The sequence below is a fragment of the Arachis ipaensis genome, chromosome B10 (genome assembly GCF_000816755.2).
Source record: "Arachis ipaensis cultivar K30076 chromosome B10, Araip1.1, whole genome shotgun sequence".
NCBI lineage: Eukaryota > Viridiplantae > Streptophyta > Magnoliopsida > Fabales > Fabaceae > Arachis > Arachis ipaensis.
In genome coordinates this window covers 93,592,703-93,606,323 of record NC_029794.2, presented here as the reverse complement: position 1 = coordinate 93,606,323, position 13,621 = coordinate 93,592,703, and the positions used below count along the sequence as shown (strand labels likewise).

Below are 13,621 nucleotides of genomic sequence, written 5' to 3'. Positions count from 1 at the left end.
ATGCTAGATGCACCACCGGTGGCGTGTGTCGGGTAAAGTATTTTTGATCCCACAGTAAATGGATCGACATTGATCAGTTATGATACACTGTGGAGCAGTTCCCATGCACTTCACCCATTGGCTAAAAACCCACTCATAACTTGCGATTTTCTCATTACCCAACAAAGCACAACCGAGGAGGGTCGACTTACCATGGTGGTTGACCCCAACAAACGACATAAACGGTAATCCATGCCTACTAGAAAAACAAACCAAAAGTAAGAAATGCCAATCACGATCGAATAGCGTTTTATCAAGAAAAGGAAAAAACACCAACTTAACTACTACGTACCTATTTGTACTGTACGTGCTATCAACTGACACGACGTCTCCATAGTATTCATACGACGCCCTACACCTTGCATCAATCCATACTGCGCTCTTAAATTTACACTCCTCGTCCAACTTCACCGCGTAAAAGAAGTTTGGATTGATGTCCTTCATTCTCATGAAGTAGCTCATCATCTCCCTGACATCTGCATTCACGTTGCTAGTTTGGAGCCTTGCTGTTATATAGTTTCTTAAATCCTTCTCTAAGAATCCCAAGTTAGAGGGGCCACTAGCCTCATTTGACAAAGCAAGGAATGTCTTATTTGGTCGAATCCCAGCCTCATCATTATCTTCGATCACGTACTTCGTATGCATGGTCAGCTTCCTATACTCATGGTAGTGCACTGCCTTTCTCGGTGAACAAGGATGTGAGTACGTCAAGTCAACCTTGAACAAAACCCAGTCTTGCAAATCTTTATCAAACTTTACATATATCCTTGCCTTGCACCCAGCAGCTGAAATCGTATTCTTCTGCATTGGTGATTTAACACAAGACTCGCGGATCCTGTCGTGATTACAGTGTATAACTTGGTTAACGGGAGCCTTGGTGTTCTTGTCAAATGTTGTTGTCCTTATCTTAGTTGCAAATCCAGCTTTCTTTGCATATGTAACATAAAAGTCATGAGCCATCTGTAACTGAGCAAACCGCATTCCAACTCTTGATATCTCGTCTTCTTGTAGGCAACCATGATCTGGTAACTGTATTTTATATTAATCTGAGAGTCCCAAAAATTAATTACCATTAGTTATCAAATCAAACATGAACATTATGACTACACAAAAGTAAGCTTGACTCTAATACCTCATCACCAAGCTCCATATTTTCACTTCCAACATCCGTAACATCCGACAACTGCATGACCTATAGCTCCAAAACAAACAGAGTACCAAAAGGAGGAAGATCCTTATCAAAACTCATTTAAATAAAATCTCTAAAATAATCACCGAAAATATAACAACAGCTACAAATCAAGCCAAGAGAATTGTTTTTATATAATTGGTTAATTTATGCAAATGTAGGATACACATAACCATATAATCTCATAAGAATGAAAAATATTAAAATAATATGAAGGACGCATATCAGCATATAACTAAAAAATATGCAGTGAGCATATAAGCATAAAATTAAATCATTAAAACACTCATATAAGCATTCCATGGTTAGCATGTTGCAAATACAAGTAGCATTCACTTCAATTCAGTAAACAAATTCAGCCACTGCATCACCCTATGGTTATCTATTTTACATACTTGCATGATCATCATGTACGGATAATATACGCACACCATAGATAAAAATGCATTCATATTAGCATACCAAAAAATTAAATTATGTTATCCCATCATCCATATAAGCACATGTAAGATACACATAACCATATAATCCCATAAGCATGAAAAATATTAAAATAATATGCAGGAAGCATATGAGCATATAACTAAAAAATATGCAGTGAGCATATAAGCATAAAATTACATCATTAAAACACTCATATAAGCATTCCATGATTAGCATGTTGTAAATACAAGTAGCATTCACTTCAATTCAGTAAACAAATTCAGCTATTGCATCACCCTATGGTTATCTATTTTACATACTTGCATGATCATCATGTACGGATAATATACGCAGATAAAAATGCATTCATATTAGCATACCAAAAAATTAAATTATGCTATTCCATCATCCATATAAGCACATAAGTCCATAATAGGATGATTAGCAAATAAAGATGCCATTATACAAAAACACGTACGAAAATATGCTTCCTAGATATAATCATATAAGCATGAAATGATTAATTAATTTCACCTAATCCTCAATGCATATAATCATACCATTAAATATAAAACAAACGTAAATTTAGTTGCATCTCAACTGATCGATTACAATTGCATGTTTCAATAAACATACAATTAAAGAACTCATTTACATTGTGACTAAACATAAAAATTAAGCGCAAAATAAACATCCATGGCAGAATTTGAGGATCCTAATTGCTCACCTTGTTCGACTTGTGACCGTGGCCAGCGACATCGCCGGGTAAGTTTTCTTGTTCGTATGATAAATTTTCTGAAACGTTAGAGGCTACACATACTAACGGTTCAACTATATCTACCTCCATTAATGAATTTCGGGTAGGTGATGTGCATAAAGGAGGACCCTTGCTTGAAACACGCTCTTCTTGCAATTCTGCCATTTTGAAGGAGTCAAAACCGGCTGCGTTCTGTGCGGACGAGAGGGCGGCGCTGGTTGGTTAATTGTTATTGGTGGTTGACTGTTCGATCGTAGATGAAGGAGGAAACCGATCAACAGGAGGCAGTGCTGGGGAGTGGACTGCTTTGGGAGGTGGAAAGATATGCATAGGGCAGCCGTGTGATCGTGGAGGAGACCACGCGGGGAGATTCTCGTTTTGACCTAATCAGTTGATTTGAATCTATAATTAAGATTAATCCTAAATGGTTTTAAATTTCAAATTAGAAATAATACAAAATTAATTAATAACCCATTATTTATTTTAAATTTCAATTAAACCCCCATTATATGCATTGTACAATAAGCCTATTGTTTCCTCATACTTGCGCAAGTATAATAATGATAATAAAGTAAATGTTACTTATTCCTTCGGATGATACTATTATATAAAAAGCTAATGATATAATAAGACTAATGATACTCATAACTATATATGTATACGTATACAACGGCTTTCCATTAGATAAATGGCTGATATATATATGTGTGTGTGTGTGTGCGCGCGCGCGCAACGTAATGCATAATCGAAGCCGCTTTTGTTTTCATGCTTTATGATTAATAATAATAATAATCATATAAAGTTGAATGTATATGAGTTACTAATATAAATGATATTAGTAACTTAAGCATGAAAGATATTTAGTGAAGCATTAGCAAAGCTAAGCTCACCAAAGAGTACCGATATTTACTTATATCGGCGGATATCGAACTCAATAATAATATTATTAACTAAACTCTATTTTTAAATTAAAATATCAATTACTCAAATTAAGATATACATATAAGTGAATTATAGTTTTAATTATGTAAAATATTTCATCATAATATATATATATATATATATATAAAAGAATATGAATTTGATTGAATTCAAATTGTTATAAAATTAGTTCAATTACTGATAGTAAAATAATTTTCTAAAAATAAGGAACTCTAATTTTATAAAATAAATTATAACTTATTTGTATTTATATTTTTTTTAAATTGAGGGTCGCTACATTCTACCTACCTTACAAAATTTTCACCCTCGAAAATTCCGGTTACCAAAGAGATACTCCTATCAGCCTAAACTCCTAGTCCGTATCCAAGTCTAAAACTACGTCCAGTCTTTCCAGTCCTAAATTTCCCAACTTGGTTATGTAACCTAAACGAAAGCGGGGTCCTAGCTCTACACAGAACAAATCCGTCCTACGCATCCGGTATCATACTTACCTCGATCCTGTTGTGGCCAACCCGCGTCTGTGGCTCTCCCACACGAACAATCCCTAGACATGTGTCCTGGTGCTCCACATCGAAAGCACATTCCCAGTCCAGCCCTGTGCGGCTCCTCTGGAGCAGTCTCACCAAAGCCTTCCTATAGCAGCGCCCACTTCATGGAGCAAAAGAGGTAAGGTTTTATAAACTAATCAATGATTGGCTGTGTTCTTGAAGTGTGAAATCATATCTTGTTGCTTGAGGCTTGATTTTGAGTGCTTGTGTGATGGTTTGATCATGAGATCTTGTTGTTTAATGCTTCAAAATCAAGTTTTTGATGGTTCTGAAGTTGTTGTTGTTGCTGCTGGAAAACGTGATTTTCCAGCCATAAAATTCATGACATTTGATGTGTTTTTTATGTGTATTTGATGGCTGAAACGTTGCTCTTTGGTTTGGTTTAAATCAGGTAAAAATCGATTATCGAAAAGATTGAAAAACTAGCTGAAAATCAAGTAGAAATCTGATGAACTTTTGGAAAAATGTTTTGGGTTTTTAGAAGGATGTGAAAACGTTATTTTGATGATTTTGAGGTCAAAATATAATTATTAAAAATTTTAGGGTTGAAAGTTAATTAATAGAAAGTTGAGGAGCCAAAGTGCAAATATTAAAAGTTAAGGGATCAAAATACAATTTTCAAAAAGTTCAGGGGTTAAAATGCAGTTTTTAAAAGTTGAATAAAATATTATTATTTTAATATTTTTATAATGTGCTAAAATTAAAAACAAAATAGGATTAAAATAGGTTCAAAGTTGGCTAACAATGGTAGATAAAAGATAGTCTATTTGGGTAGGTGAGCTCAATGAAATGAAGACCTCAATCATATAAAAGCATTCATACACAGAATAATGGACATAAAGAATTAAACAAACCAAAGATTACAATCATAGAAAAAGAATAATACACACAAGAATGAAAATAGTGGTTATATGATGTAACCACACAATCAGGCTCAAAACTCATATGCTTATGTGTTCTTAGCTCAAAACATGTTCCACAATATATATAATTCAAGCAAGTTCAATGAAAAAATTTTTCTCAAATCAATGGGGATACCCTATAGATAAATTTCTTGGAAAATTTCATTATTTTGACTAAGATTATTGTATTATATATGCAAAACAAGAGAATGCAACTAAAAATTCTAAATGAACTAAAAATGAAATGTGAAAATGTTGGGATTAGAAATTTGTCACCCAAAAATGGCCGATCAGTCGGACCACCTCCTCATACTTAAAAGTTTGCACTGTCCTTGATAAACTCCATTTGTAGGGTTTATCTTGTAGTGATTTTAGGGGATTTTATGATCTTTTTCCCATATTTATTCAATGAAATAGCATGGATTCATGATTGTCTCCTAATTTGTGCTTAAGTGTGAAAACATGCTTTTTAGGCCTTTAATTGGTTGATCTTAACTCACCTTTGATTCCACTAGATGCATTGATGTGTGTGTTAGTGATTTCAGGTTGAAAAGGCTAGGAATGGGTCAAAGGAATGGAGAGAAAAGCATGCAAAGTGGAGAAATCATGGAAAAATAAGGATTGGGAGAAATTCACTACACGCGCACGCGCAGCAGACGTGCACGCGTGAATTGTGACGTCGAATGGCGACGTGTATGCGTACATGGCGCGTACGCGTGGATATGAAATTGTCAAGTGACGCGTACACGTGACCCACGCGTACGCGTCGATGCTCGCACGTGATTCACTTAAAGGCAATCCGTTGGGGGCGATTTTTGGGCTTCCCAGGCCCAAATCCAACTCATCTCTGATGCTATTTAACCCAAGGACTGAAGAGGAATCATATGTCTAGGGTCTTAGTTAGTTTTAGTTTAACTTTTGGAGGGAAAGTTAGTTTTAGAGAGAGAAGCTCTCACTTCTCTCTAGAATTAGGATTATGTTAGATCTAGAATAGAATTTCTTAGATCTAGTTAATTTCATGCTTTGATTCACTTTTCCTTTTGTAATTCTTCTTCTTCTACTTCTCCTCTCTCTAGTTTAGCATTTAATTCTTGTAATTCTCTACTTTTATGTTGATGCACTTTTGTTTCTTCTATTTCTCTTTTAATGCAATTTATGATTCATTTGTTGTTGTTTAATTCCTTGCAATTGAGTAGTATAGATTTACTTTCCTTTTATGCGTTCCAAGTGTTTGATGAAATGCTTGGTTGGATTTTAGTATAGACTTTTCTCCTCTTGGCCTAGGTAGAGTAATCAGTGACTCTTGAGTTATCTAATTCCTTTATTGATTGATAATTAGAAGTTGCTAATTGATTTGAATGCCACTAAAGCTAGTCTTTCATCTAGATTTGGCTAATACTTGTGGACTCGAGTTAATTCATCCACTTGACTTTCCTCCATGGTTAGAGGTTAACTAAGTGGGAGCAATGGACAATTCTCATCACAATTGAGGAGGATAACTAGGATAGGACTTCTGGTTCTCATACCTTGTCAAGAGCTTTGTTAGTTGTTTGTTTATTTTCATTGCCATTTACATTTCATGTTTCTTATCTCAAAAATCCCAAAACATACCTCAAGGCCAATAACAAGACACTTTATCGCAATTCCTAGGGAGAACGACCCGAGGTTTGAATACTTCAGTTATTAATTTTAGGAGTTTGTTACTTGTGACAAACAAATATTTGCATGAAAGGATTATTGTTGGTTTAGAAACTATATTGCAACGAGATTTTATTTGTGAATTCTTTACCATCAAAATTCCATTCATCAGTCCTCGGTGTATTCAAAGACGAGCAAGAGGGTACGACGACTTTCCGGATTGACACCTTCAGCTGGTGGATCAACCGGTTGCTGCGTTTCTTTCTTCCACTTCTGTTTTTGTTTATGACAAATTATCCTGAGCAATAGGAAACAGGATATAATAAGACAAGTAAATGCACAAGCAAGGAAGCATGGATCGTTAGAATGAGGTAAGAATCACTATAATGAAGTGAGTGAATTAGTGTGACATTGATAAAAAATAGTGTGTGAGTTCTAAGTTGCATGCGATTTAGAATACACACACTAATTTTTAAAAGCTATGTCACATTGTACAAAAGAGGTGTGCATTTCACTCATTCTAGTGTACTTGAGATACTCTAAAGATAACTTGTAGGTCAAATCAACCAAACAAGTAGTGAAGAAGCATGAAAGCATTCAAGCAAGAGTTAAGCGATTATGAAATGGATGATGAATGGACATTGATTAATGTGCAAGGAAGCTTAATGAATAAAATGAAATATGAAACTTACACATCAATCGATGACACACTTTGAATTTTGGTTTACATCACCTAGTAGACATAGAATGGGAAACATGGTTGCTATGCAATGTAGTAAAAGAGAACTAAAGGTGAGAATCAATCACATAACAAGCATGGTCCATATAGCTTGAGAATTTCAAAAGGATGTCCCTAGGTGAGCTTACAATCCAATTTCACAATTGAAGCATTATGACAAAATGACTAGTGTTAAGTATGTGTAGAGCACATAAGTAAACAATTAATGGTCAACATGTCATTAAGGCATAAGCATAACATATGGATGCATATGATCAAGCAACACAATGCATTAAGGTAAATACATAACATCCAACAAGAATTTGCCTAGTCAAAGTAGAGAATTCAAATCACATGGTGGCCAAATCATGCAATTCAAAAAGATTTAAAACGCTTTAAAGGCAATGTCATAAGTACTTGGTATTCACAAATGTTCAACATGAAAACTTAAAACCAAGTAACAAAATATAACCTCAACAATGAAATCCAATAATGAATGTCAACAACAATGATGCCAAAATAGCAACATGTCAGTGATCAGCAGCAATAAACGGTAAACAAGATTAATAATCCACCACTTATCATGAAAAACAGAAGATTAAACATAAATTAAACTAACTAATAACTAACAAACAAACTAACTAAAAGAAATGGTGATAAATGGTGATTGGTAGTGTTGGATGATGGTTGAAGAAGGGAAAAAAAAGAGGAGAAGGAAAAAGAAGAAAAGAAATGGAGAGAAGAGAAGAGAAGAAGTGAGTGAAACAGGGCAGGGGATCACGCGTACGGGTGCCTGGCAGAATTAGGGTGTGATGCGTACGCGTCGAGCTGGCACGCGCGGGATATGCAAAATCAAACAGTGATGCGTATGCATGGGTCACGCGTAGGCGTGAGAGAAGAGAAGAGGGTGTGACGCATATGCATCGTCGACGTGCACACGTGAGTAAAGAGAGAGGAAGGTGACGCGTACGCATAAAGCACGCGTACGCGTGAAGTGAAATTGTGATAGACGCACAATTTTATCACGCTTGTCGCACAACTCTTTGGATTTTGTACTGCACCTGCAAAATTTTAGAGGTCACGCGTACGCCTGGGTGACGCGTACACGTGGGATGTTGGAAACTTGGGATCACGTGTACGCGTGGGAGATGCATACGCATAGATGGCTGCTCTATTTTTCAAAATTTTCCAATTTCTAGCACCAAACCAAGCATTCCAAACATCCAAACAACTACTAAAATACCATCAAACTTTATTTAACATACTAGACTCCCAAATAAACTAAACAAACAAAACTAAACATGAAATAAACCTATTTACCAATATGTACAAAAGAAAAAAAATGAAAAGAGTTTACCGTGGTGGGGTGTCTCCCACTTAGTACTTTTATTTATTGTCCTTAGTTGGACTTATGGGGAGCTCTCATCAAGGTGGCTTGTGCTTGAATTTATCTATGAACTTCCACCAATGCTTGGACATCCATTGATTGTTAGAATTTCCAACCAAGTGCACTAAACCTTGGTGAAGTTCTTCACAAATCATGAGCTCCCAAAATTGATCCACAACTTGTAATCCGGGATCCCAAATCTTATTTTCACACCCATCTTCAAGTTGATCATCATGATTCCATCTGGGTGGTTTAGCTTTGAAATTCTCATTTAGGCATCCAAACACCTTCCTAGACCCATTCAATGGAGCACTACACCAACCATTGCACTTAGATTTTGGTGATTCAACCATAGTGAACCTTGAATTGTGGTGCCTACCACTAACTAACTCTTTCTTGCTTTTCATTCCACAAAGATTCCAAAGTTGACCATCTGTCTCAAGCAAACCATATTCAAGTGGAATAAGAAAGTTAAGGGATATGAATTTTACCCACTTGAATGGTGTAAAGGATGATGGTGACTTAGGAAGAGAGGCCTCCTTACACTTTGACAATGTGAGGTCCACTCCCTTGTGTTCTTCTTTGGTTACCTCCACCTCTTGACAAGCATCTTCCATGTTCACCTCTTGACAAGGTTCTTCACATTCAATCACTTCCTCACCAACCTCTTCTAGCTCTTCTCCATCCTTCATGTCACAACTTCGAGGTAATGTGGAACTTATCTCAACATCAACCTCAATTTTAATGAAAGAAGACTCCTCAAATACCAAAGGACCATGTGTTGGTGTGGAATCATCATCAAGAGGAAGATTTGTTACTTGCTCAACTTCTTCCAATTCTTCATCATTCATTCTATGCTTTGGAGGTTTTGCACCCTCCTTGACATTGCTTTCAAGATCAATGGAAGAAGGTTCAATGGGATCTTCGAGGTGATTTGTTAGTGAGGACAAGAACTCATCAATAATTGAGTCCAATTCTTAATCAACCTCTCCTAATTCTTTAACCACTCCTTCCGGATCAATTGTCTCAACTTCCTCCTCTTGTTGTAATTCTTGCTTTAACTCATCTTCTTCACCTTGAAGCTCCAAATTCACTCCCTCACTATGCTCTTTGGTCAATCCTCCACATTCATCAATGGGAGTGTCTTGAATGTATGAGCTTAAGTGGGAGGCCATGCAGTTAGCACTTCAGTCATGGTAGCCACCATGATTTCTATTTTCTTTAGCTCCTTTTAATGTTCTTCTTGCTTTTGGTTTTAAGAGCTAATATCTCTTTGTTGTTCTTACAAGAAGGTGTGGAGAGCTTCATCCATTGAAGGAGGTGGTGGAAGAAAGGGTTCATTGTTTGGGGGAAAGGGTTCATAATTAGAAGGTGGTTCATCTTGGTAAGGATATGGAGGTGGTGTATCTGGAATTGATGGTTCTTGAGAGTATTGATGTTGGAATGGTGGTGGCTCTAAGTATGGCTCATATAGTTGTTGGTATGGTGGATATGGGTTAGGATCATATGGAGGTGAATGGTGGTATGAGGCTTGTGAGTAAGATTGTTGAAAGCTATGTTGAGGAGGAGGGTCATAGGTATATGGTGGTTATGGTTAACAACCACAATGAGGGTCACTACATCCATTAGGTTGGTATGCATTACGAGTTGGATTATACCTATAAGAAACCGGAGAAGGTTGTTGCTAAGAAGGTCGTCTATATGCTTGAGGCTCCTCCCATCTTTGATTTCCAAATCTTTGATGCAAACTTCCAATGAAGCTTTCATTTCAATTTTCTACAACATAGTTTGAACCAAACTCATAGCCAAAGTAATGAGAATTCATAGTAGAAAGAGAAAATAAAAACAAAAGCTAACAAGAAACAAAGAAACCAAATCTTAAAATAAGCAAAAACTAGCAAACAAACCAAAAATCAAGTTATTCACAATATTCACATATGAACAATAATCAATAACAAGCACACATTGCAACTCCCTGGCAACGGCGCCAAAAACTTGAAAGAGCGTAATCGTCGGTAATGGAATTTCTTCTCAGTAAGAGGAAATAACTTCGTTACAAGTATAGCTCCAAACCGACAAATAACACTCAATCAAAGTTTAATTTTGTTTGACACAAGTGCAAACTAATAATAATAACCGAGAGTATTAGATCTCGGGTCGTCTCTCAAAGGAATTGCAGTGAGGTATGCATGTTATTGGTTATGAGGTTCAAGGGGTTTGAGGATAAAGAGACTAGAAATTAAATGGCAAGAAATTAAAGCAAACAACTAAAGATAACAAATGCCAAAAAGAGGCATTCATGGCAAGGATTGAGAATCAAGGCTTTCTATCCTAGTCATTAATCGTAACACAATAGTTAACAAGAGCTAATCCTATTTCGTCATCTCTAACATTGGAAGAAGGTATAATGTTATCTTCACATTGAGAGAAAGTCAAATATGACTAGTTAATCCCAATTCATAGGTAATGTTAATGGATACAAGACTAACTAATCACTCTAGATCACCAATCTAAATTGGATATTAATGACTCAAGATTGTCCAATTTCTCTTTCCAAGCCAAGAATGCTAAAAAAAGTACTCTAACATCTAACCAAACATTTTGTCAAACACTTGAAAGGCATAAAATAAAAGCATGGTAAATTGCAAGAAATAGTAAATTCTATAACTACCCAATGCAAGAAAATAACACTAATAACTCAATCGAGCAACAATAAACAAAGAAACATCAAATTGCATTAAATGAAATTGAAATTAACAAGAGTTCATCAACATAGAAGAGTATCTCAAAAGAGAAATTAACAATGTAAACTAAGAGAATAAAGATGTAGAAACAAGAAATTTCAAAGAAAACAAGATGAAAACAATAATTAAACCCTAGATCTAAGAGGAATTAACCTAATTCTACCCTAATTCTAGAGAGAAGAGGGAGCTTCTCTCTCTAGAAAACTACCTAAAGCATGATCCTAAGCTAATCTAATTGCCCCCTTATTCCCTCTTGAATTCTGTATCAAATAGCCTCAGAAATGAGTTGGATTTGGGCCTAGATGGCTCAGAAATCGCCCCCAGCGTATTGCCTTTAATGAGGTCATGTGACCAACGTCACGCGTGCGTGTCGCCTTGCAAATTCCCTGCTCACGCGTATGCGTGGGTGACACGTGCACGTCGCTTGGCAAAATCCTATCTCATGCCTATGCGTGAATGACGCGCGCGCGTGGTCATGAGTCCTCCAAATGCTCATTTCTTCATGAATTCTCCACTTTACATGCTTTTCTCTTTACTTCTTTCACCCAATCCTTGCCTTATGAACCTGAAATCACTCAACAAACATATCAAGGCATCAAATAGAATTAAAGTGAATTAAATTTAGCAATTTAAAGGCCCAAAAAGCATGTTTTTAACCATTAAGCACAATTAGGAGAAATTCATGAAACTATGCTATTTCATTGAATAAATGTGAGATAAATTGATAAAATTCCCTAAATTCAACACAAGATAAACTACAAAATTGGGGTTTATCACATTGTCTCACCAAAATTCTTAAATAGTGACTATGACTATCATTTTAATCATGAAATTATCAACAGTTAACTTAAATTTTAATCAATTGCTCTTATTAAAAATTTATCATCTCAATTCCACATGATGGTAGATTTTTAATCTGTTTCAGTGTGACGAACTTAGGTAGATGTATTATGACTTTGACAGAACTCATATATGTATGGTAATGACTCAAGAAAATTTTCAAAAGCATGAAAGAAGCTGTCCTCAACCACAAACATATGAATATATGATAGAGCCATAACAAAAACAAACGATAGGTAAACTGTAATCACAATTTCTTACTTAAAAAAAAACAAAAGAAAATAAAAATCTTCACTTACTGAATCACAGCCGCCGAGAGGCAGAAGAGGAGAGAGGAGCGCCGGCGGGAATCTGCGGGACATAGAACCACCGAGGCCCGAGAGGTAAAGGAGGAGAGAGGAGCAAAGGGCATAGTAGAAGCAAGACGAGATAACACCACTGGGACTTCGATTTGGTGAGGACTGACGAGATGAGACAGAGACCGACAATGGGGAGACCGATGACGATGAGTTGCTGAAGGCTGAAGCTGAGGGTTAGGGTCTCAGGGTCAGGGAAGGGTTAGGGTTGGCTGTTGTTTGTGGGAAGGAAAACCTAATTTTCTATTCAAAAAACTATTTATACCATTTGTAAATTTACAAAAATACCCTTAAAAAAACAAGATGGCATCCCGTCAGGCCAGCCCGCCCCCTCTCCCTCGCCTTGGCCCGTGATTTTGGCGGGTTTTTAAAATTTGGCGGGTTCAAAATCTCGTCCCGACCCGCCTTTTGGCAGTTTTGGTGGTTTGATTTGGCGGGTTCGACCCGTTTTTCTACCCCTAGCTGAATCCGAAGAATGCAAGAGGAGGTGTCTGTTAGAACAATGATATAAGAAGAAAATAGAGGACAAAGGCTTATAAAGAGGCTCTTGAATTGGAGCCAAATTTGAATTTTGAGATTTTAGAGAACTTTATAGTTTGATTTGTACAGTGTAGTTTGATTCTTAATTATATGAATGGTGCATTGCAAGAAAGTTAACTCACACCTACACTAATGACAATCTACCATGATTAAGGTTCTCACAAAGGCGTCATGGGAATGTGACCTCACAGAGGTCCTGAAGCTTGGCTATCTGAACCTATCATCTTCCCAACAAGGTTGAAAATGGAGGTGTAATTAAGGATTTTAATTCTCTTTTGGAGGGTTTATTTGGGTTATTTAAAATATTGCCACATCATGTATCTATTACCCTTTCACATGGCAATTTGAAACCATATGAAAACACACCTTACCCACTTAACAGTCACATCAGTGCTTTGTTAATGGAGATCACTCTAGGGGCAAACGTGAGCTACGGTTTAATATTTGGGGGTTACAATTGGGTAAATTGAAATTTTATGGTCGAAATTGAGGCCGAGTTGAAATTTCAGGGACCAAAATAGATTTTAACTCAAATTTTGTTATTAATTCTCAATATGTGTCACTCAATATAACTTAACACATACACAATAACATTGCA

The 13,621-nt window shown here is 36.3% G+C and overlaps 1 protein-coding gene across 1 annotated transcript; it reads right to left on the bottom strand.

The window, feature by feature from the left end:
- Window positions 4-2,573, bottom strand: LOC107620795 (protein FAR-RED IMPAIRED RESPONSE 1-like). The gene is made up of 4 exons (XM_016322915.1): window positions 2,379-2,573; window positions 1,172-1,231; window positions 332-1,068; window positions 4-235 (listed from the first exon to the last, which is right to left on the bottom strand). Exons 1-4 carry the CDS (start codon window positions 2,571-2,573, stop codon window positions 4-6), a joined length of 1,224 nt encoding a protein of 407 aa, XP_016178401.1.

Coding starts and splice junctions, on each gene's coding strand:
- LOC107620795 (XM_016322915.1), bottom strand. CDS start 2,573: ATGGCAGAATTGCAAGAAGAGCGTGTTTCAAGCAAGGGTCCTCCTTTA. Junction 1,232..2,378: donor ACGGTCACAAGTCGAACAAG/GTGAGCAATTAG, acceptor TTGGAGCTATAG/GTCATGCAGTTGTCGGATGT. Junction 1,069..1,171: donor ATATGGAGCTTGGTGATGAG/GTATTAGAGTCA, acceptor TATAAAATACAG/TTACCAGATCATGGTTGCCT.